The 23,778-nt window shown below is 38.7% G+C and overlaps 2 protein-coding genes across 7 annotated transcripts; both read right to left on the minus strand.

Moving 5' to 3' along the window:
* Window positions 1-7,104: 7,104 nt before the first annotated feature.
* hnrnpabb (heterogeneous nuclear ribonucleoprotein A/Bb) lies at window positions 7,105-11,007 on the minus strand. Of its 6 annotated transcripts, none has more exons than XM_084387173.1 (9): window positions 10,881-11,007; window positions 10,264-10,437; window positions 9,056-9,224; window positions 8,818-8,976; window positions 8,599-8,730; window positions 8,280-8,373; window positions 8,028-8,195; window positions 7,862-7,947; window positions 7,105-7,714 (listed from the first exon to the last, which is right to left on the minus strand). In XM_084387173.1, the coding sequence occupies exons 2-8, from the start codon at window positions 10,416-10,418 to the stop codon at window positions 7,877-7,879; spliced, it is 948 nt and encodes a 315-aa protein (XP_084243299.1). In that variant the 5' UTR covers window positions 10,419-10,437; window positions 10,881-11,007; the 3' UTR covers window positions 7,105-7,714; window positions 7,862-7,876. The 6 variants fall into 6 exon arrangements, with proteins under 6 accessions (XP_084243299.1, XP_084243297.1, XP_084243300.1 ...); XM_084387171.1 differs by having other exon boundaries at window positions 8,575-8,730; window positions 10,881-10,997; XM_084387174.1 differs by having other exon boundaries at window positions 10,873-10,973.
* A 1,213-nt stretch (window positions 11,008-12,220) lies between these two features.
* LOC311277051 (small ribosomal subunit protein RACK1-like) lies at window positions 12,221-21,480 on the minus strand. The gene is made up of 8 exons (XM_084387177.1): window positions 21,252-21,480; window positions 20,081-20,252; window positions 18,157-18,304; window positions 17,288-17,383; window positions 16,908-17,018; window positions 14,482-14,622; window positions 13,145-13,255; window positions 12,221-12,360 (listed from the first exon to the last, which is right to left on the minus strand). Exons 1-8 carry the CDS (start codon window positions 21,358-21,360, stop codon window positions 12,295-12,297), a joined length of 954 nt encoding a protein of 317 aa, XP_084243303.1. The 5' UTR covers window positions 21,361-21,480; the 3' UTR covers window positions 12,221-12,294.
* Window positions 21,481-23,778: the final 2,298 nt, after the last annotated feature.

A 23,778-nucleotide genomic window follows, 5' to 3' on the forward strand; every position in this document is an offset into this window, starting at 1 on the left:
AAATAAAAAAAAGCTTTTTTTCTTTTTGTGCTCATTGCTTTCTTGGAAATCTGACAAAGGCCAACGCTGAACTTCAGAACTGGGTCATTTAGAGAGGCTTTTATCCACAGCGATGAGAAACGCCGTGAGGTCAAGTGCATTAACCGTCTCTTTAGAGTATTTTAACGTTAAGTGCCATACTCAAGACCATGAATTGTTCTCCCTCCTAAACGTCCAGCTTTCTGGATGATGCACCAGCTCTTTAACGGCTAACTTACCTCAACCTAAAATTACTCTGAAATCATAGCATGTGGTAGTTTGTTATGACACAAGGCGGTGAGGATCCGACTGACAGCCCTCTCTGGCACAATTAACCATCTCTGTGAGTAATCTAAACCCACACGCTCTAACTGCGCTTCAGTATGAGCCAGTTTCCCAAACACATACTAATGCTGTCTTGCATTATGAAGGAATTTAAAGTAGGATCGCCACTTTCCATTTTAATCTCTCTGAGCACCAAGTTTATTCTCACCATTCCTTTTAATGTCTGAAATGACTTGCATCGTGTGTTTGCTAATAGTTTTGGATCAGCATCTCAAACTGACCCTTAATTTGAATTGAATGTCTGCACCATTGTTGATTACAAATTACTTGAATGTCTTTTAAAAATATTTTATAGTAAGCTTACTATTTTGCATTAGATTGCTTTAATCTAATCTTTAATCTTTACTTTAGTCTTAATTTGTGACAGTGGCTCAGTGTTTAAGTTGAAAATGGCTCATTCACAATTACACCAAATGAAGTCCTAAAATCATAACCAATTAATGCATTTTATATGCCTTTATTTAGGTGGCCACCTCTTTCACTGATATCTAGCGCCCTCTAAAGGAAATGAGGATGAGATGCACATAACAAAAAAAGATCAAGTTCTTTATCTTCAAACACATTTTCACCCACACTGTTCCTGCCTGTACAGGATATAAATATATAGTAATAATAACAGTATAACACTATGGCTGAGTCCAAAATCTTAAAAATGCTGCCTTCGGAAGATGCATTGCAAGGTAGGAAGGCGTTAGGCACGTCCGAATCCAACGTTAGCTTCACTTCCTGTCTCCTAAAATAACTTAATCTGATTGATTTTTGAAGGCAGCATAGATGTATCCTTCACTGCCCTTGATATCCCACAATCCTGTGCTTTCTGATGACATCTGAAAGTTTCAGTTGGTGGTCAGTTTTGTGTGTAAATGTACGTTTTTGATCAACGTTCTCCACTTTTGGTGTAATTTCTAGTGAGAAATTACTATTGTAGTAATTAAATATTCATAGTAATTAAAAAGCTCTCTCTATTTTGCTGAATATAATTAAACTGTTACACTACCTCAGAACAGTCTGTGTAAAATCAGTTCCATGAGGTGCCTTCATGCACAAACGCTGCCTTCAAAGTCATTGCCTTGATAGGGCAGAAAGAAAACAAGTCAGCTACCCAAGTTTTCAGACGTCAATTAAACTTCATGGATATCAATCTGTCCAGTTAGGAAGCATAAGTAATTTGAGAATCAGGGTAAGTTTACACAACAACCATGTGCTATACGAACGGAAACATTTTTTTCTTTCTTTGTACAGATGACAACGTTATCAAAACGGTCCCCGGTCACCGCAGAAAGGCAACAACCCAGCAGCAGGACCGGCCTCTGCGAGGAGGAACAGAGAACACCAGACTTGGCAGTTCTGCCATTGGCACCCCGTTCTCTTCACGAATTAGAGCAGGTTCGCACCGAGCACACATGACAGACGTGAAAGAGTCTGGAGATGCTGTGGGGAACGTTATTCTCCCTGCAAGGCCCTCACGTTCCCCTCTCGTTGGGGCGCCAATGGCAGACCTGCCAATTCTGGTGTTCTCTGGCAAATACCAATCAAGCTGTATACGGTGCTGTGACTGTGAGCACAGGTCCCACCAGAGGACATCAGGCCCTCATGTCAGCCTCATGGAGTCTGTTTCTGACAGTTTGGTCAGAAGCATGCACACCACTAGCCTGCTGGAGGTCATTTTGTAGGGCTCTAGCAGTGCTCCTCCTGTTCCTCCTCGCAGATACCCGTCCTGCTGCTGGGTTGTTGCCCTTCCACAGCCCTGTCCAGCTCTCCTTGCAACATGTCCCAGAGGTTCTCAATTGAATTCAGGTCTGGGGAACGTGAGGGCCAGTTAAAGGGTAACTCTCACCAAAATGCAACCTAGGGTCTTTTTGTGAATCTACCCGAGGCAAACTTTCGTTTAAAAGCATAGTTAGAATGAAAACGCCACTTTAAAGTTTGACCGTATTTTCGTTTTCGGTCGAATTGCCTTTTGAATGGGAGTGCTTGGGGCACGACTATGATAGCATCGAAATCGCTATTTTTAAAACACTAAGAAGGTTCGACACAACATGAAACTTTGCTGGAAGTATCACCAGCGGCTCTACACATGAACTCCAGCATTGAGAACATTGTTTGTGTACACAGAGTTCACTAAAAAGAAAGATTTTGAACAACTCACTGTAGCTGTGTGTCCGCCGGCATTTTGACAGTCAAAAATAGTCGATCTCTTTAATGAAATCAATGCCTTCATGCCATCAAGTAGCACCCAAGACTGTCCAGAGGCTCATTGATGCCCTGATCCAGGTCTAGGAGGAGATCCCCCAGGACACCATCCATCATCTCATCAGGAGCATCCCCAGATGTCGTGGCACGTGGGCAGGGTTTGAAATTCACACCCGCCAAATGCGGCGTGTTACTATATTTACTCACTAAAGTCTGTGTAAGCCAAATCTGCGCGGATTTAGCGCAACTACTCAACTCGTGAGTCATCATGATTTAATAAATACAGCGTATTGCGCAGAATCTGCGCATGTCTGGCTTACTTGAGCATACACATCACTACGCAACAAATAATGGCGCACTTGTTTATTTGCATTGAAGCAATAGCGAAGATTACGATTTGGTTAACAGAAAATACATTGCTATTTTCCAACATCCTAAATGTTCTTTGTACTGTATTGATCTGTCCACCTAAAAGACATTTTTGGTAGAAAGGATGAGAATGAATGAGGAAGGGAGGAGATTACTTGATGATAGGATTTTGTTTGAATAAGAAATTAATGTATGAAATCCTTCAAATCAAAACGTAATATCACAAGCGCCTTCACAAAAACGCTTCCCGACGTTATGTTCTCAGTCACGGTTCTCCTGTCTGATTTCTTTCACGCTGGTTGAGCGCGGTAAAGTTAGTTTTAGGTTCGATATTCGCTGGACATCTGTTTTCCCTGGCCACTGTTCTATAGGGTCAGCAGTCTTACAAAGATAACAATAGCAGGATTAGTTTTAACATTATGTGACCATTGTATATCGACATGAAATATTAATTCAAAATCACCTACGTGCGTTATAGCTGTATATTTATAGCTACATATTTACTACTACACTGCATAATTTACTACTAAATTTACTACTCCTTTAGCTGCATATATTATTACTAAACGTAGCCTATAATTTGTATTATTTCAAATTACTTTTAACATTTAAAAACAGACGTTTTCAAGGTCCAAAGCTTGTAGAAGGTTCCTATTGGCAATACTGACTTAGGTTACAGCTTTCCTGGTAGCCTTGAGTAAATTAACTTGTCTAAGAAAATGATTCATAAAACATATAAATAGCATATATATTTAGATATCAATATAAATACGAAGATGAAAAGACTATCAGTCAAAGTTCAGCTTTAGGAGGGGAAAGAAAGATGAAGATGAGGAGAGAGCAGGTATTGACAAATAATCTAATGCCTACTGACATGGTTTTAAAGCTATCTCTTATCCATTTTTTGGCCTTCAAAAGTCTTAAATTGCAGAGAAATGCAAATTTTCTCGGGGGAACATGCCCCCGAACCCCCCTAACTCTACCTCACAATGTGGGCTGGTGTGGCTACAGTGCCAGGGCTGAATATTTTTGTCCCAGTTCGCCTCTGACAGTTGCTGTTCTAGCCAGAGTAAGTGGATGTAGCAGTGGAGTTAAAAGTCAAAGGTGAAGTAAGCTAATGTCAAATTTACATAATTGTGGTGGTGATTTATTTCTGTTATAGTTGTCTTCGGCCATTTTTATGTTTGAATTTACCTTGTAAAAAACAGGGTTCCATATTGTGGTTTTCAGCAATATTAACATATCGTCATCATATCAGTGTAGTAGATGGACCAAAAATAAAACCATTAAAATATCAAGTAAATAAGTATTGTGATACTTGGTGTCACAGTGACACTCTTGTCCCAAAATGCATTGCTACATCACAATACTGAATATGTTGTCCCACAGTGAGTACTTTTTCCCTGTTGCACCTACACAAAATTTGAGGGTTCCCCAACCTGCCAAATCCCACTTTAACCACTGTGTGTGTATATATATATATATATATATATATATATACATATATAGGCTATATATATATTCACACATGTGTGTGTGTGTGTGTGTGTGTGTGTGTGTGTGTGTGTGTGTGTGTGTGTGTGTGTGTGTGTGTGTGTGTGTGTGTGTGTGTGTGTGTAGTTAATCTAATTAATTTCTTCTTTTTTGGTTAGTAGAAGTTCTGAATGGCTGGTAACTTAAAAAAATTTGTAGCCAAACTGGCCAGTGGGTGAAAAAGTTAATTTCAAACCCTGCACGTGGGGTATGTGTGGCACGTAGCCTACAATATATATTTCGTACACACAATTGAAATGTGTATTTTATTCAAGATTAAAAAAAAAGTGTTTACAATTCAAAAACGAATTTGTTCTCAAATAACATTATGGTTTTAATGGTACAGACATTCAATTTAAATTAAGGGTCAGTTTGAGATGCTGTGTAAACACTAGCAGCAGTAATTAATTTCAGTCATTAAAATTTTGACAATCAACTTGGTGATTTTGAACCGTATTTTTCCATCATCTGTGCAGCATTATATGTCTGCTAATTTAGTTTATTAACCTCACCTGTCGTAGGTGAAATTGAGTTGTGCACATCCAGAACTGCCCTCCATCCACAACGAATCTGTTGATTTTGTAATGCAAATTTTTAACTTCTTGCCTTTCAACCAGCACATGTTTACTTTCCCCCCGAGTCAAGTGAATCAATCCCAAATTGAATCGTTATTTTGAACCGGATCTTCCGGGCGAACTTTTGAATGCATTTGAATCTAGTTTGCAAAAGAACTTTGATTGGTAACGTTAGTAAAACTGTGTTGTTGTGCATGTAGTACAACGCAATATTTGAATTAACTGCAAACGTGGTCATAAACAATAGGCTAGTATTTAAATATTTCTATAACCAAATATGTGAATAATTAAACATGTCTAAAGCACAAAGACTTTTGGGAACCCTATCAATAACGTTAATTCACCCAAAAATGTAAATGATGTCCTCATTTACTCACCCTCGATGGTGTTGTTCCAAACCCGCAAGACTTTCGTTCATCTTCGGGACACAAATGAAGATATTTCTTGATGAAATCTGAGCTTTCTGTCCCTCCATTGACAGAATATGCAACTACCACTTTGACGCTTCAAAAAGTTCATAAAAAGTTCATAAAACTAATCCATATTGAGCGGTTTAGACCAAGTTTTCTGAAGAGACTCGATCGCTTATATGATGAGCAGATTTCATTTAGAGAGAATTTAATTCTCTTTTGGTCAGTCAACAAAAACTTCTCGGGTTAACTTCATGTTTTCTTTAATTAGACTCTGAAATCACACTATTTACTCACTTAAGCAATTCAATAAAAAGTTTTGTAAACTAATGTTAGTCAGTCAGCAAAAACTAAATGACCGTTAATTTTTAAATTACACCAGCGCGCGTGCGCATCTTTCTGTGGAAGAATCGCGCGCAGTAAAAAAAAGTTACAAACCCATGTATTTATGATTTATGCTTTTCATACGACGCTTAACCTTGGTGTAAAACTTTTAGCTATACATTGGATTTATCTTACAATTATAATGCGTTTTGACTGATCTAATCCAGCTGTTTTAATAAACTGTATCTGCAAAATATACTTTGTTTATGAAAGATTACACATTTCAGCATAACAGTTAGAAAAATAAAACCTAAAAATAATAAATAACCAGCAGGGAAGGTTCGTTTTAGATTGCAAAGATAAAAAGGAAGAAAAGCAAACCTACAGAGAACATTCCTAGAACGTTATTTGGTTCCCCAAAAATAACCAAAAAGGAACAATATGGGAACTTTTAGCGTTTGCTGGGTAACATATCAACCAGCACAGTCTGGGTTAGTCACTTCAAGTAATCTAAGTAAGATTAATTTTAAACATGTAATTTATGCATTAAGTCCCATTGGATTAAACCAATTGAAACTCAATGTAAAATATCCCCATCATATTATTTACACATTGTTTTATATGACCAAACACCAAATTAAGAGACAGTACAAAGATCTAATTGCAATCCAATTAAAGACGCAAAAAGATAACTTGTGTCATCAATACTGTGGGCTACAATACAAGACAGTGTGCTTTGATACATACTGCAGATTTAGCAAATGTAGACAAAGTATTCAATGCATATAGGAAAGTTGCATGTTGCACTGTATACATAGTATATAATGCAGCAATTATAAGACTAGAACATCAGTAGACAACCTCAGACTGAAAACCAAATCATGGATAGAAAGTCAAAATGAGTTTCCTTAAGACTTAGTTGCTTTATCCACCTTATTTTAACTTGAATATGCAAGGCTTTTGGTATCGGCGGTTTCGTTATTGGAGCTGTGCAAAAGCAGACCATTTTGCTACAAACTGGCATTAGTTGCACCATTTTAGATATGCATCACAAACCCAATGTTTGGCATGTTCCTTCAGCAATAAATACCCATTTAGCTAATGAATTAGAAGTATTGCACATTCACAATGCTTGTTTGAAAAATAAGTTGGATAGTTTAGCAGTTGCTATGCATGCAAAATATTTTTTATATGTAAAAATGTAAGAAATGTAAGGTCTAAAGTGATGGCTAATGCCAAATTAAGGGTTTTTGAAACCAAAATGAGTCAAGTCACAGCAAAAGTCATGATTAAAACCATTAACATTAATGTTATCAGTAAACAAGAACACTTCCAAAAAAACTTACAAGTCATTTATTTCTACCAAAAAACACTATAGGAGCAATGCGACTATGGTCGCTAGCAAATATACTAATTGACAAACTTAAGCAATATAACTGAAAAGGCAAAATCAAAAACAGTTTAAAATCAAAGCTAACAAAAGTGGAAAAATTTCCAGTCACTATTAGACATTACCCAAAAACGCTGACATTCACTAGACTCTGGTTTTTAAAAGACTCTCTCCTACACTATGCAACAACAGGATAAGCATAGTAAGCATCTGGAAACATTGAGAAAAATGTACTCAAAATCGTTTTATTTCAAAAGCTCTGGCAGCTCCCGAACCTCATGTGGCAAATCCAGTAGACATGTAAAATACAACCATACAATACATTATTCAAAAAAGGTACCAAAAAGTACAGTAAAAATAACACTTCCATCTCTGGAAATGTGGACAAAAGGAAAATAAAATTAAAATAAAAATGTGGAAGTGTGACTTTGCTTCCCCTATTATCGGTTCTGTACAAATGGGTCATGATCTTGTCCGGTAAAAGGAAAGAGTCTGCATGTGTGTGAACTGTTGTCGGCGTCACTGTCAGACTCATGGTTTTTGGGAATACGTCAGTCCTGTGGAAAAACGGAGACACACATGGTCAGTGGCAACATACAGGTTTGAAATCATCAAGTCAAATGTAAAGCAGCTTAGATAGAAGCAAGGCAAAACACCTGGTCACTGGTTGTACATTTTACACAAAATCAACATCCATACGCTACCTGTTCTGCATGTGATCAGTATGGCTTGTAGCTACTCTGGTGGCCTCCGCGTCTCGGTGTCTTTCCGTAGCTCGCGCTGCCCTGGGCTGAGAAAAACATGTAACTGAGTGAACATGGAAGGACAACAAAGAATTATCATAAAAGCGTCTGGAAGATGCAAACTTACTGTAGTCATAACCACCACCATATCCATAATATGGGGAGGAATAGTCGTAGCTGCCATAGCCACCGTAACCGCCATATCCCTGCTGGCCACCGTAACCACCATAGCCTTGGTTCCCATAGCCCTGGTTCCAGTAGCTGTTATATCCCTGGTTCCAGTTCTGGTTTTGGCCTGAGGAAACAGATGTTGCAAGTTCAGACTGGTTTTTTTAATAATGCTGCCATTTGTGAAACGCTCATAAAGCACGCCTCTTACCCCCACGACCCCTGCCGCGACCTCCGAATCCTCCGCGGGCGCCGTACTGCTGCTGCTGGTAGATTTCCTTGGGCTGAGCGATTTTGATCTCGCACTGATTATCAGAGACAAAACGGATGAGAGCAAAGCCAGACTGTAACAGGCCGAATAAAACTTATATGCACTAATAAAAAGCAGATTTAAATCAATACAACAGTTGTAATCAAGCAACTGTGCACACCCACAAATCAACTTCATTTACCCACCATAACCATGCATCTATTGCAAAAGTATGAGAGAATAAAAATATACATACAAGGTCTTCCTCTCCATTCGTTACCTTGCTTCCGCTAACGTTATGGTATTTCTTCTCAACTATCTTTTTGACAGCAGATTCTTCCTTGAACGTGATGAAAACAAAGCCCCTCCTTTTGTTTGTTTTTGGATCCGTTGGAAGTTCAATATTTTCCATCTGCAAGCATAAGCGATAAAGCATTAAAGCTGGTAGACAAAACAAGTTTTTGTTTTGTTTTTTTACGCTCAACTGTAAAAACCTCACCTCTCCGAAGGCCCCAAAGTATTCACGGATCTTCTCTTCTGCGGTTTCAGGGTTAAGGCCACCAACAAATATTTTCTTGACCGGCTCTTTCTTCATGGCCATGGCTTTCTTGGGATCGATCTGTCGGCCATCTAGTCTGTGTTCCTTTTGCTGTAGCACCTTTTAAAAGAAACAAAATGTTGTAAACATCCGCCACCTAATAAGTATTTGTACTGGAGAGAAGCGAAAGCATCCATACCTTGTCCACACTTTCTGCTTCTTTGAACAAGATGAACCCAAACCCTCGTGACCGGCCGGTGTTTGAATCCATCTTTATGGTGCAGTCCGTCACCTCGCCGAACTTTGAGAAGTAATCCTTTAGATCTTTCTTACTGGTGTCCCAGCTGAGTCCTCCAACAAACATTTTACTGCATAAAAGAAAAAGACAAAGTTATTGAGACTCCGCATCAAACCACAAACAAAGCAAACTCATAGCATCATATAGTACCATAACTGCAACAGTCAGGTTCAGGGAGAAAAATTTGCTTTAAATAACTGCGTTCAACAGTGGCATTCTGGGTAGGAAAACTACATTACCCATGATTCTGCAGAGAAATGCCCACCAATCAGAGTGATGTAATCAAGTCTAATAACCCATCTTGTATATTTTAATGCATATTTTGCAATAAACAAAAAACATTGCTTCTATTCGTACACAAAAAACAACCTTGAATTCTATATTTCTCAATATTTACATTTCAATTTGTCACTCAATGACTCATGGAGTGTAGTTATTTCCCTCATTACAGCATTGTCTTTTGTAAAAATTAAACTACATTTTTGCTACTCTTAAAGACTACTAAAAAAAAAAATCCCTATGGAAAAATACTTCCAGAAATCCAAAACTGCTTAAAGTGGGCGGGGACTAATGTACTTGTGCCAATTCTAAAGTCTGATTGGACAAACCAGTGTGCACAAACTACATTAGGAACCGTATCCAGGCAACCACATACACCTAGGCCAAAGTATTTTACCATGCGGAAGAACTGAGTGTCAATAGTTAGGGATTGATATACAAGGAATAAGCCACTTAAGGGGATAGTTCACCATTGCAATCATTTACTCACCATCAAGTCTCTTTATTACCAACATTCTTCAAAATGCCATCGATTTGGAACAACTTGAGGGTGAGAAAATGGTCACTCATTTTAGGGTGAACTGCCCCTTTAAGACGGCAGGTTCGTGATTTAACCGCGGTAACTTTAGTTCGCGTACCGGCAGATCTAACGGCAGCTGCCGTGAATTTCAACACCAAACAACCCTCATCTCCAACAATGAGCACAACACCGGGCAGTAAACCACCCCACCCCCCTCTATTAACAAAGACACATGGCGCCAAGAAACACGACTTAAAACACACGGTCTACACCAAGCATGAAAACGCAATTAAACTCTGGATATTCTTACCCGGCATCTTCCTCGCCCTTGCTGGCGTCGATCTGTCCTCCATCTCCGTTCTCCTCGTCCTCCACCGCGGCCTCCTCCGTGAGCTCCGCTCCGTTCACATCCTCCTCGTTCCCGTTCTCGGAGGTCTCCATAAACTGCTGCTCTGCGTCGGCCATTTTAGTCTCTTTTGATCACCTTTGGATTACAAATGATTAAGGTTTTAACAGTTAGCTCGCGGTGTGAAATAAGAGGCACGGTGCTAGAATAATAGAGTAACGTTAGCAACACGGTCACGCCATTAGATTTAGCGGACAAAAGCTCGATTTCAGGTCTTAGCTTATAAAATGCACCAGAAAACAAATTAAATCAGCCGCGAAAACGTGTTAGAAGCGTATAATGAACGCATCGGCCTTCTGAAAACAAACAAACAAAAGATTCATTCAGGCCGTTTGCAGAAAGCTAAAGCAGCATGCAAAGCTAAACTAGCTAACGTTACACGATCTCGTCTAGAGTCGTTTTCAAGTACGCAGAACGCATAAAACAGGCTTTTTCATCTAATAATCTGTTTTACGTATAGTCTCGCTAAACATACTTTAGCACAACACGGGAAGCGTGCGAAATTAAATTTACCGGCTTACTGTAAAATATTGGCGCTGAAACAGCCGCTTTCCAAGATGGACTCTCGCGTACTGTACCAACTCGTGGCCAATTTTATAGCACCGGATGAGCTCGTTTGAATAAAACAAGCTGTGACTGGATGACTGGGAGAGACCAAGCAATGATAACGTTCTTTGATTGGTCAGGGACTGTAAAAGCCCCGCCCCGTTATGGTTTCCTCTTGCGCACTTCTTTTCTGCTACAACGCTTTAGCACGAGATGTTCAAACTGAGCGCGTGCACGATACAACACGATAGTAAGAGAGCGTTGTGCAATCAAACACAATGCATACAAGCGTGTACAATACTATATAATATATAGCAGTTTTTTTAATACATTTGTTAGGCTTCCCAATCACTTTTATTAATTTCTCCCCCCGTCGTCGATTACTGCACTCACTAAGAGGAATTTATAGTCTTAAATATTTTATAGCCGAGTATAACAAGAAGAATATGTTCACTTTCGATTTTTTTCATAACTTTAAAAAAGACTTTTCACCAACCTTTCAATCGTGGAAAATCTCGATTTCAAATTCCTTGATATATTTTTAGGTTTTCCTTGACTATGGGAACAGTGTACTTGCACGCTTCAAAAAGGTTTGGGTTTTTGTAAACGTTATTTATTTGTGTACTATTGCTTTGTGGATATCATTCAGTAGGTCACCATTAATATCATTATGCCATAAAGCACTTCTACACTTGCATTTTCCCAATGACAATAAAGCAAAATTTGCTGAATGTAAAGAATTTAAGATTTTTTAACCATTTTTACTTTTTCAAATGGCCTTAAGGGCATATTAATATGCATTTTCTATAGACACATCCTTTGCATGATATAAATGTATTTATTTTACTACAAGTTGCATATGGGTGCTTAAATTTGTATCAGACTTTAAACTGATAAATTTCTTATAAGATGTATTCAGCTTCCCAAGTAAAAACTAAGAAAAGTGAGGGTAAAAGAGTCTAAAATACTAAAGGTTTAAGTGTGACGTGGTGTGATTTTATAGCACTGAACAAAAACAATTAGACATTCAACTCAGAAATATCAGCAACATTTTATGTAAGAAACAGACAGCAGGAATCTGAAATTGTCAATGCTTTGCTGAAGTATTCACATAATCCAGCCTTTCCTTTCTACCCAATTAAACTGTTCAACAAAAAGGCCCACACTGATGCATAAACAGCCTCAAGTAGATCAACATGGCATTAAATCATGAGTAATATAATGCAGTTTTTTATAACAGAGAACAGCTGAATTGCACTGATTTAGTACAACAAACTGCCATTATTAACACAAAAGAAAAACAGGGACAAGGTCCTTTTAATCATTTCATCATTTATTTTTTTATTAAATTTTTCCACATGTTGTATTCTGCTCTTGGAATCGACATCTTTATCGGGTTCCGACGGTCACCTGCCAAACTCTGATCAGGTTGTCTGTGTATCCAGCAAAGAGAGTCTGAGGAAAAAAGAAAGAAAAAAAAAAGTGTAATTAATATAACCTTTTTGTTTGTCCACTGGTTTATATTTAAGTTCATCCACTGCACTCATACACTAATGCCACAAATCACCCAGAGATGCACCATCCGAACAGATACTGATTATCTGCAAAGTAACCTCATCACACACAATAAAGGGCCTTTCACACCGAGTGCGATTAAACGGCGTGAATGTACGTCGCGGTGACGCTCTTGAATTGAAACAATGGATCCCGATGGAGCTATTCACACTGGGCGTGATCAATCGCAGCATGACAAAGCAAGTTTTTTTCCCCGACTAGTGTGTTGATTTTTCCCCCCCTCAGCCAGCGATGAAACGAGCCGTCCAGTTATATCTGAGCTTTCCCGAGCCTCTGCTGTTGCACTAAAGTGTGAGAGAGGTGGCGTTGTTTTGAAAACCAGTGTGAACACAGAAGAAAAGCATTCAGAACAGAGAAGAAAATGGATTTTAAGTGTTATCATTGGTGTCTGAGAACATGATGTTCTTCATACCGATTATTATTTCTCTTTATTTTCCGCTAAATTCTTTATTAACCGCCGTTTTCTGCCCTGTGTGTGTGTGTGTGTGTAATGAGCCAGAGAGCGCATTCACTCTAGAGCTGTCAATCATATTATGTGATTAATCATAACTCCTGCCTTTAATTTTGAAGGACGACGTTGTGTTCGTTTCCTCGTTCTGAGTTCCACACATAAACAACAAACAGCGCCACGTTCAGTGTGCAAGGGCCTGTGTGAAGCTCTTACCTGTCCATCAGCAGACCAGGCCAGAGACGTGCACTGGGGCGGCTCAGCCTTGCTGTTAGTGGTGATGACCTCCTGTCTGAGCTCATCAACAATGATCTTTCCCTCCAGATCCTGTGGAGAGAGAGAGAGAGAGAGAGAGAGAGAGAGAGAGAGAGAGCGAGAGAGAGAGAGAGAGAGAGAGAGTGAGATAGAGAGAGAGCGAGAGAAAGAAAGAGAGAGAAAGAGAGAGAGAAAGAGAGAGAGAGAGAGAGAGAGAGAAAGAAAGAGAGAGAAAGAGAGAGAGAGAGAGAGAGAGAGAGAGAGAGAGTGTAATGTGAGAGAAGAGTGACTGGAACCATTTCAAAACCATTTGAAAGTCAAAGATTAATCTTCATATTCATTCAAGTAGATTCAAAATGTTTATTGCAAATAAAAATCACTTTTAAAATCAGTGTTTCAGCACAGTTTTATGCTAAATGACTATTAGTGTATGATATTTAATCTTTTTATATAAGATTTATATATGTTTATAGGTTTATATATATATATATGTTATATGATTAACTTTTTTAGTGGTGGCAAATTAATCGTTAAGAGTATTTTTTTTTCAATTTTTTTACCAAAATTGTTTAACGTAATTAAATGTAACGTATTGCAATGACTTCCAGTGTTGATTATCAGTGGAGACACAAATGAATCGTTAAATCAAAGTCAATATATGAAATGGACGATTGTAACCGATTCACCAAAATAAACAGAACTTGTACATTTTAAATTTAACATGTGTTGCACTGACATTCAGGGATAATTAGCATATTCATGGGGCTGCGAATACTAAATGAAGCAAGGGTGTAGAGTTAGGCCTACATTCAAGCTATTTTAATTTTTTTCACATTTTTCTGTTGTTGTCATTTCCGTGATCTAAGATGAGTTTAAGGTATAAAATGTCTTACTACAGATTTATTACTTTATTAAGTGCTGACACAAATGACATGGACAACTCAACTCATTCACCAAATTGAATTGAACTTACCAATACCTTTTACTAATGCCATCTTCATAACATATTACAATGATTTTCAATGTTGATGAATTGAAATCACCAGTCTAAATCGCCAGTTGACCATTATGAGTTTTTCAATGAATGAAACCGCTATAAAGCCAATATAAAAATGCCAAATACTGACTGACTGACTCTCCAGTATCACTAAAGTTCATAAACTACATGCATAGATGAAGCAGAGTTGTGATACTTAATGTAAAATGAGTGAAACTACAACAAATTAGAGCATCACAAAGCTGACCCAATCCAGCCAAGAACATGTTTTGATGTGAAAAGGACAGAAAGCTGATCGTACCCAGATCTTGATGCTCGGCCCAGTGGCGGCACACAGCCAGTATCTGTTGGGGCTGAAGCAGAGAGCGTTGATCACGTCACCGCCGTCCAGCGTGTAAAGGTGCTTGCCTTCGTTCAGATCCCAAAGCATGGCCTGTCCATCCTGAAGACAGAGACACAGGGAACGTCAAACCTCCACATCATTTACAAAGTCATCATCCAGCATAACGAGGGCTCAGAACTGCCCGAGAAAAGTGAAGGTCAATCATTAGCCTCAAAGGTTATGCTTCAATGGTAGTTGGCAGCGTTGTGTCTTTCATCAACACGACTGAAAACGATCATCCTCACTCTTAAAATTGGACCTCAATCCAAAAAATGTAAAGGCAGCTATATAGTTTCATAAATAAAGACCCAATTTATACTGTAAACAAAAAAAATCTATATTATAAATGTGTAAAATATTTTGTTATTTTGTTTAGGTTACGCTACTTTGCATTTTTTATTAATTTAAATACATTTTTTATTTGAATTCATTTATTTATTTTACGCGTATTTTTTATTATGCATTTATTTTTATATGTAAAATGACCCAATAAAAAAAATAAAACAATTTTTTAAAGGGATACTCCACTTTTTTCGGAAATAAGCTCATTTTACATCTCCCCCAGAGTTAAACAGTTGAGTTTTACCGTTTTAGAATCCATTCAGCCGAACTCCGGTTCTGACGGTACCACTTTTAGCATAGCTTAGCACAGATCATTGATTCTGATGAGTCCAGTAGCATTTCTTTCAAAATGACCAAAAAGTTTCAATATTTTTCCTATTTAAAACTTGACTCTTCTGTAGTTAAACCGTGTACTAAGATCGACGGAAAATGAAAAGTTGCGATTTTCTAAGCCTATATGGCTAGGAACTATACTCTCATTCCGGCGTAATAATCAAGGAACTGTGTGGCTGTACCATGAGTGCAGCAGGCGTAGTGATATGACGCAGCGCCTGAAAATAGTCCCCAGCTCGGTAACTTCTTCCAATGTGACCGGGACTAAGTTTGTCTAACCTATTAGACCTATTTTCAGGCGCTGCGTCATATCACTACGCCTGCTGCACTCATGGTACAGCCACACAGTTCCTTGATTATTACGCAGGAATGAGAGTAGTTCCTAGTCATATAGGCTTAGAAAATCGCAACTTTTCATTTTCCGTCGATCTTAGTACACGGTTTAACTACAGAAGAGTCAAGTTTTAAATAGGAAAAATATTGAAACTCTTTGGTCATTTTGAAAGAAATGCTACTGGACTCGTCTGAATCAATGATCTGTGCTAAGCTATGCTAAAAGTGGTACCGTCAGACCCGGAGTTCGGCTGAATGGATTCTAAAACGGTAAAACTCAACTGTTTAACTCTGGGGGAGATGTAAAATGAGCATATTTCCGAAAAAAGTGGAGTATCCCTTTAAATGGCAAATATTTGGTTTCTGTTATGCTAGATTCTTATGGTTTTTATTAATTTAAATTAAAAGCATTTATAAAAAATGTATTTATTTGAAACTTTTTTTTTAATTATTAATGTATTTTTGTCAATTGTTTCCACCACTGTTCACTAAACTCCCTCTCTGTCTCCTGGGGGTCACTGGACCCCAGTTTGAAAACCCCTTGTCTATAGACCTTATGTAGCCCCGCCCCTTTTCAGCGCTGCGCTCATTGCCTTTTGACTTCCGGTCTGTATTTTCACAGCGTTTTGCGTGTTTATTAATGAACGGCTCGTTTTAAAATCTTCCCGGTCGACTTACATTTGTTAAGTCATCTGCTTTAAACATTACAGTCCTCATGATAACTTTCGTTAACTTTAAAGGTGCATTGCGCAAGTCTCTGAGTTTTTGCAGAACTATGCCCCCTTCTGGCGACACACGAAACTGCAACCAGAGTTGTGCACGCGGTTACGTGGAGTTTGCGTTGGGGTTTGGGATGAACTAGAAGCCGGTCTCTTTGAATCCATCTTCTACTTTTGCAAAAGTCGCTTGAGTTGTCTTCGCTGATGCGGATAATGGCGGCGAATACACAAACCTGCCAGACATAGCCAGGTGAGCGTGAACGCGCATGACATCACGCCCAGTCGATTCCGACCCGAATCCCTCTTATTTATTTTACTGTACAGGATTATAGAGGCAATCGCAGAGATCATAGAAGGGCTCATTCAGCCCATAAGGCAATTGTTTAAGCATGCATGGGTTAGAAAAACGGGTATTTTTAACATGAAAAGTTGCTTAATGCACCTTTAAGTAAATCCACTTAAAAACCTAATTACACCTGGACAGCAATGCCATAGAAATATACAGAGTGACCACAAAAACGGAAGTTAAAAGACATTATTCTAAAGATGGCGGCGCCCTCGTTTCTCTGGCGCATAAGGTCTATAGATTTTGAGTGGAGCATAAACAGTGAAACGGACCTTTCCTCCAGATGCACAGAGGGAGCCATCGGGGGACACCGTGACGGTGTTCAGGAATCCCGTGTGACCGATGTGATTGGTCTTCAGCTTGCAGTTGGCCAGATTCCACACCTGAAACAAACAAAACACTATCAGTGAAAAGTCACTCAAGTGGAGCCCCTAAAGGGACAAATATGAGATGTGAGAAAATAAATAAATAAGGGATGCACCAAAATTCAGTCGAAAAAAGGTTTCTGGCCGAAAGGGAAAAAAGGCTGAAAATATACGCTGAAAATATGCCGTTATTACAGCCATATTTTTCTGTAAAGCTGCTTAAAACCAATGTGCACTGTGAAAAGCTCTATATAAATGAGTTGACCTAAACACTGCTTAGTTCTCACCTTCACCATCTTGTCCCAGCCGCAGGAGACGATGATGGGGTTACTGCTGTTCGGGGAGAAACGGACACAGGACACCCACTCAGTGTGACTCTCGTCCTGAGGAACAACACAAACATCTCAGTGTGGATCAATCACACATCCGCTCAGCTAACAGATTTAACCCCGTCAAGCCTGACATATTAAATTAAAAAAAAATTTTTTAAATGGAGCCATTAATTAAACCTTAAACCATTTTTGTTGAGCATCATATTTGATGCATCAGGCTTTTATGGCTCGTATCATTTTGTTCAGAGGCTCAAACTGAGCAAAAATATGCAGTTTGGTGCAGATGCTGATATTTAAACGGCCATAAAGTCTGATAGCTTGTAATGTAAATCAGTGAGGTTCTTATTACAGTATAACAGACTTACATAAATATAAATATCAGTTATTACTCTGTCTATATCTGCCAATATGTCTTAGTAAGTAGTTTTAAATCATATAATGGAATGTATTGCAATGATGATTGAGAGATGATCATATTTGAGACTCCATTTTTTGTTTTAAATGGATATATGGATAATCAAGTAAACCTACGTTGCTTCAGTCCAGTAAGTGTTCATCTAGAAATATTACTAATATAAAAGTTATGTTTGTTCACAGCAAACAAGTGTAAAAAAGGACTTTTGCTAAAAAAAAAAAGTCATAGCCATCAATCGTACGACAGAAGGCATGCAGTAGATTGTGTGCAACAGGTTTTTCAGTTTGATCATGTTGGTCATTTATAGGCCTTAGAAAGTTGCATTTGAAATATGATGCTTTATAGGGTTAAGTCAGTGATCAGGCTGAGATGTCACTGCTGACCCAGACTAACCCACGGTTCGTCTCACCTGGATGGTGTACTTGCAGACGCCCAGGGTGTTCCACAGCTTGATGGTCTTGTCCCGAGAGCCGGACACGATCTGACGGTTATCAGCGGAGAACGCCACGCTCAGCACATCTTTGGTGTGGCCCACAAAACGACGGGTCGTGGTTCCACTGAAACAACATTCGAAGAGTAAAAGGTCACAAACATGAGGGCTATCCAATGCAGGCAGGCGCAATAATATTGCTGAATATAACTGAGCAAGCCAGAGGCGACAGTAGCTACGTTTACATGGACACCTTTCGGTTCAATCGGAATGAAATCAACACGATTGATGAATCCGAACACGGTGTTTACATGAACGACAAATAAAGTAATCGGGTTGATGTGCGCGTTTATACGTCACAAGTTTCAAATCGGAATCGATTTTTTGACATGCGCACACTGCACAAATATACAGAGTTTCCCGGTCGTCTGTGGATGAGAATCCACAACAAGGGCTAGTGGGACGTTGTCCTGCTTCACGCAGGCGCTGAGTGAAATGAGAAATTTAGTTGAGGATCTGTCAAAGCGCCATTTGTTGTTTGAATTTCAAAATAAAATGGACAGAAATTGAAAGCTGAGACTCGTTTCATATCAGAAGAAACAAGACACAAGCTCTTTGAGATTATTGGATGGGGAAAAAACGCAGACCTGGAAACCCTAGCTTGAACTACCGCTGATTCACAGGGTCAAATAGAGCCAGCTTTAACACAGATATTTTTTATATTTTGCAAACACAAATAATGACACTATATAAATGTGCTAAATACAAAATAAACAGGACCAACAAACAAACAAACAAACATACTAACAGTCAACATAAGTCAATTCTGATAACTCCTGTGTGTGTGTGAAATGTAAGTGTATGATCTCGCTATTTTTTTATAGCTGTTATTAACCCTTTAAAACCGGCTGTGTCGTCGCCGACACACACCAGCAAGCTGTATTCATTTTACCGTAACTATTTACGGCAGGTTAGAGTGTTTTGGATTGCATAAAATAATAAAAGAAACGAACAAATACATGGCGAAAGAAGTGTTAGACAGCAGAAGAGGGGATTGGGATGATTTTTAATGAAACTTGGGAAGCGGATGGCCGTTACTCTTTCACGTATCTAAGCATGTAGTGCGTGCATGTGTATGTGTGCGTGCGTGCATGTGTATGTGTGCGTGCGTGCATGTGTATGTGTGCGTGTATTAAAAAAAAGTGTCCTAAATGAAAACTGTGCAACCCAATGTCACAAAAAAGACTTGTATGTGTGTATTATAGTTCATTATAGAAAGTGTTAGTTTCTTTCATTCATGATTTTTTCTGTTTTTTCCTAAATAAAAATCTGTAAATTTATTCTCGTTTTTTTATTTTTGTCTGTTTAAATTCTATTTACAAACTCACCACACACAATAATGGTCAATAACCGTAATTTGTTGAAAGCTTATCTTTTTCTGAAAAAGATGACACCTTGCACATGAAGATAGCACATTGTTTTAGAATTTTACAGTCAAAAACACCTATTATAGCTTCAGGTTCTAAAGGGTTAAGGTCCTTGCAGAAATCTTCACATGTTGATAAATAAATACGACCTCACGTTGTGTCGATCACATTTACACACTGCCTCTGAAACTTTCGTCCGTCATAAAAAAAAATATTTTCTGCGTTTTTCGCATCCGTAGCCAGCATTATGAAGGTGTTTTGACAACTCAGAGCCAACGAATGACGAATACGAAAAATTCGGACTCAGTGTGCAATGCGTTATTGTCCAGTTAACCTGCCCTTAAATTCAACACGAGAGATTTTATTCACACACAGTGACACGTTCTTACGCCCCCTTTTGATTGACAGGATATAATCTGGCCTGATCATCAGCTGTTTTCAGCTTTAATCAGCCGATACGACAGCCTCGTACTCACGTGGTGAGGTCCCACAGACGCAGCGTCCCGTCCCACGAGCCGGACAGCGCAAACTGACCATCTGATGAGATGACCACATCGCTCACGAAGTGTGAGTGTCCGCGCAGGGCTCGCTGAGGAATACCGTAGTTGGTCTCGTCACGGGTCAGCTTCCACATGATGACGGTCTTATCTAGAGGAACAAGAGCAGGAGAAGTGAAGATATTAGAGCAAGGGCTGTCGGGACGGTACAGTTAGTAGTCAAACATTGACTTGATTTCAACAAAACATCCCTCAAAAATCAAAACGCATCATTAACAGCATTTTCATTAATAATAACCAACTATAACTAATGCCAGATTTCATGCATTTGAATACAACTAGTTTAATGCCAGATGAACACTTACTCACATTTAGGGCAGAACTGTCATTTAATGCAAACTTCTTTTTTTACACATCATATAATAACAGTAAAATATGCATAATTACAAGCAACTAACAGTAAACACGTTTAATAAATACTATCCAATACTTGTGGTATCACAAACACTTTAAAATAAAGTGCAACAACAAAAGTACCATGATGAACCATGGAATTCAACAAAGTACCATAGGATTACTGTAAAACAGCATCACTGTACCATGGTAAAACCACAGTACTTTTTTATTGTAAGGAAGGCATTACTATCATCCTTTATTGTGATGCTTTCTTCTCCTGAAAAGTACCATGGTGTTACAGTAATACCATATTTATGGGCATACTTCAGTTTAAGTACCTTGGACTATAATGTAAATACCATGGTAAATGAACGCTGTAATCGTTCAGCATTACGATAACACATTAAAAAAATGACAATACCATGCTATCATCCATCACTGTACCACGGTACCAGCACAGTAAAGTTACTTTTTTGTAAGAAAGGCAGAACTTTACAACTTTTCCTCTCCTGAAAAGTACTATGGTACTACCGGGGTCATGGTATCGTTGTAATACCATGTTTTGAACACATACCATGGTAAATTAACATTGTAATCATTCAGCTGCACTATACATATATATATGTATGCGACCATGGTATTATGATCGGATATTATCCTCACTGTACCATGGTACCAGCACAGCACTTGTTACTCGCGCTAACTGCCCGTCAGACAGCTGTGGTTGGGCGGTAAAACTGTGTGTATCTGTCACCTCGGGACGCGGACAGAATCATGTCTGGAAACTGCGGGGTCGTGGCGATCTGGGTCACCCAGCCGTTGTGGCCCTTCAGGGTCCCTCTCACGGTCATCTGCTCGGTCATCTCGGCGCTCGGTACCGGTCGATGGCTGTAGATTGAGTTGGACGGACTGAAACGCCGCTATACTCAAGTTAACAGCACAGGAAAAGGACCGGCTCCACGCCGGAAGTACATATTCATGCCTGAGCAGAGACGGGGCGCAGTGCCTTGTGGGAGTTGTAGTGCGAATGCAGCACATTGAAGTCTTTTTTTTTTTTTTTTTTTAAATAATAAAAATAAAATATTTATTTCACAACATAAATTATTCGCAACCATTCTATAAACATATATTTTTAATAATAATAACAATAATTTGATAATAAACATATATTATAATTTAATATAAAATACATAATAATAATAAAATACAAACAAGTGTCTTAAGACTGTATAAAATATTGTATAGTTGACTGGGGTCAAAATCATTAAAAAAAAAACAATGTACATCCACTTCTACTATTAAATGACATTCAGAACTCTTTGGTGATGTCACTTTTTTGTCCACATTTTGTCGACTCTTATTTTCGCGTTTTCCATTTTGTATGAAACACGGGCAGAAAAAAAGATATCCATTGTTTCCGCCCGGTTTCGAACCGGGGACCTTTCGCGTGTGAGGCGAACGTGATAACCACTACACTACGGAAACCTGCGTGGACGTGACGTCCTGACTGCGGACCTTTGAGTTTTCGCATGTGTTTATGATACGTCTCCATCTAGTGGCGGCTGATAGAAAGTACAGTGCAGAAGTTCAACAAAAATCCACAAGATGTCGCTCAAGATCAACAGTGTCTCCAAAAAAGTATTTAGACGATCCCAGTCACGTTAAAAATGTCTTCATGTCATTGTATAAAACATAAAATGTCTAAACATGTTTTAAAGAGCACACATTTAAAGCAACACATAAAAAAAAGCAGATTGTTGGATTTGAAATGATAAAATAATGTCGAAAACGAAGACGAGTATGGTGTAGCACACCCATCAGATAAAGGCCCCTCTTGTAGCTTTTTACATCCAGTCAGCCCTAATATAATTAGGCAGGCCTATAAATGTTTCTGGGGAGATGCTTTTGTCCTTGCCCATGAAACAAAGCAGTCAGCAGAGGAGAGAGCCAGGCCAGCACATCTGCGTTCAGATGGAGAGTTTGGGTCTCTTGACCCCCCTGAATCAAAACCACAACCCTTTCATGAGCTGGTCTGGCTCCCGACTCCAGTTCTCCGCTCAGGGTGGCTCCTGCCTCGAGAACTAATATACTGCAGCCACAGGCCTTCTCTAACGCTCAGAGATCTTCTCCTCCTCTTCCTGGCTTTCTATTTTGATACCAGAAAAACTCAGACTGGTTTTACCTCAAACTCTCTGACTACAAGGCCATCTGGGACCTCGATGAGCTCTTAACAAACGTTGCATGTAAAATTGCATTGTTTGCCAATGATTCCTCCCCCCCCAGAAAGTTTTGACAACTAATTTTTATTTTATTTTAGAGTTATTTAGTTACTTTAAAATTAAACATGATTTGATATCACCTGGCTGCCGAGGCAACATTTCTCATTTTCAGTTAGTTTAACTTGATAGCTATAATAATTAAAACTAAACTGAAATAAAAAAATACATAGGCATATTTTTTTGAAAAATGACTAAAAATGACAATAACACAACAAAATTACTAAAACTTTAACTAAAATTAACATGGAAACAGATGGTACAAAAATAAATTCCAATTCTAATATTTTTGAAAACTATAATAGTATCTCAATGATACTTAAATAACTCCATACTATAGCAACAAAATGCATATATGGGTGTTATTTCTGTGGCGTGCATTTTAACATAAAATTAAAGTCGACGGGAAACGGACGTTGCGCTCGCCTTTTCTTCCCTGTTGTGACGTATATCAGTGCGAAACGGCTTCTCAAACCAGATCAAATGTGGGCGGGGCTTGATTTTGTCTATAGGGAGTTGATTGGATGGTTGTGGTTTTGATTTCATGGGGACTTTAAAAAACTCTATTAATAATACTAAAATAACACTGGGGCATACTATAGCCACAAAAAAACATATATGAATGTTCATACAGTGAAATTAACTCTTAAAAGTAAAGCCGCACTGCAGTCACATTCAAAACTCTACAGTGGATTCTAGAGGTGAGGTTGACTAGACGCTGTAGTCTCTCCACCCGTTCATCAGACCACAGTGGAAAACTGCTCTGTTTCTCACACACATGATGAAGGCTGGAGACTCGGACATCTGCATCACATGTTTTAAGTCTCATTTGAAGACATTTGCTGAGTGAAACCCAGTTTCATATAAGCTCATGTGTACACAAAGGTTCCAAAAGGGTTCTTTTTCTGCAGTGATGTCATAGAAGAAGCATTTTTGGTTCCGAAAGAACCTTTCATTGAAAAGTTCTTGAAAGAACTGTTTTTTTTCTTAGTGTGAAGAACATTT

The sequence above is a fragment of the Rutilus rutilus genome (assembly GCF_951802725.1).
Source record: "Rutilus rutilus genome assembly, chromosome: 18".
Lineage (NCBI taxonomy): Eukaryota > Metazoa > Chordata > Actinopteri > Cypriniformes > Leuciscidae > Rutilus > Rutilus rutilus.

Bases quoted from the DNA above. Each gene is read 5' to 3' on its own strand.
- hnrnpabb (XM_084387169.1), bottom strand. From the start codon at position 10,418: ATGGCCGACGCAGAGCAGCAGTTTATGGAGACCTCCGAGAACGGGAAC. The intron at 9,225-10,263 runs GTAAGAATATCC...TCTTTTATGCAG, and splicing joins AAGGGCGAGGAAGATGCCGG to TAAAATGTTTGTTGGAGGAC. The intron at 7,948-8,027 runs GTAAGTTTGCAT...TGTTTTTCTCAG, and splicing joins TGGTGGTGGTTATGACTACA to CCCAGGGCAGCGCGAGCTAC.
- LOC311277051 (XM_084387177.1), bottom strand. From the start codon at position 21,360: ATGACCGAGCAGATGACCGTGAGAGGGACCCTGAAGGGCCACAACGGC. The intron at 20,253-21,251 runs GTGACAGATACA...TTGTTCCTCTAG, and splicing joins GATTCTGTCCGCGTCCCGAG to ATAAGACCGTCATCATGTGG. The intron at 13,256-14,481 runs GTACGATCAGCT...CTCTCTCCACAG, and splicing joins GGCCGAGCATCAAGATCTGG to GATCTGGAGGGAAAGATCAT.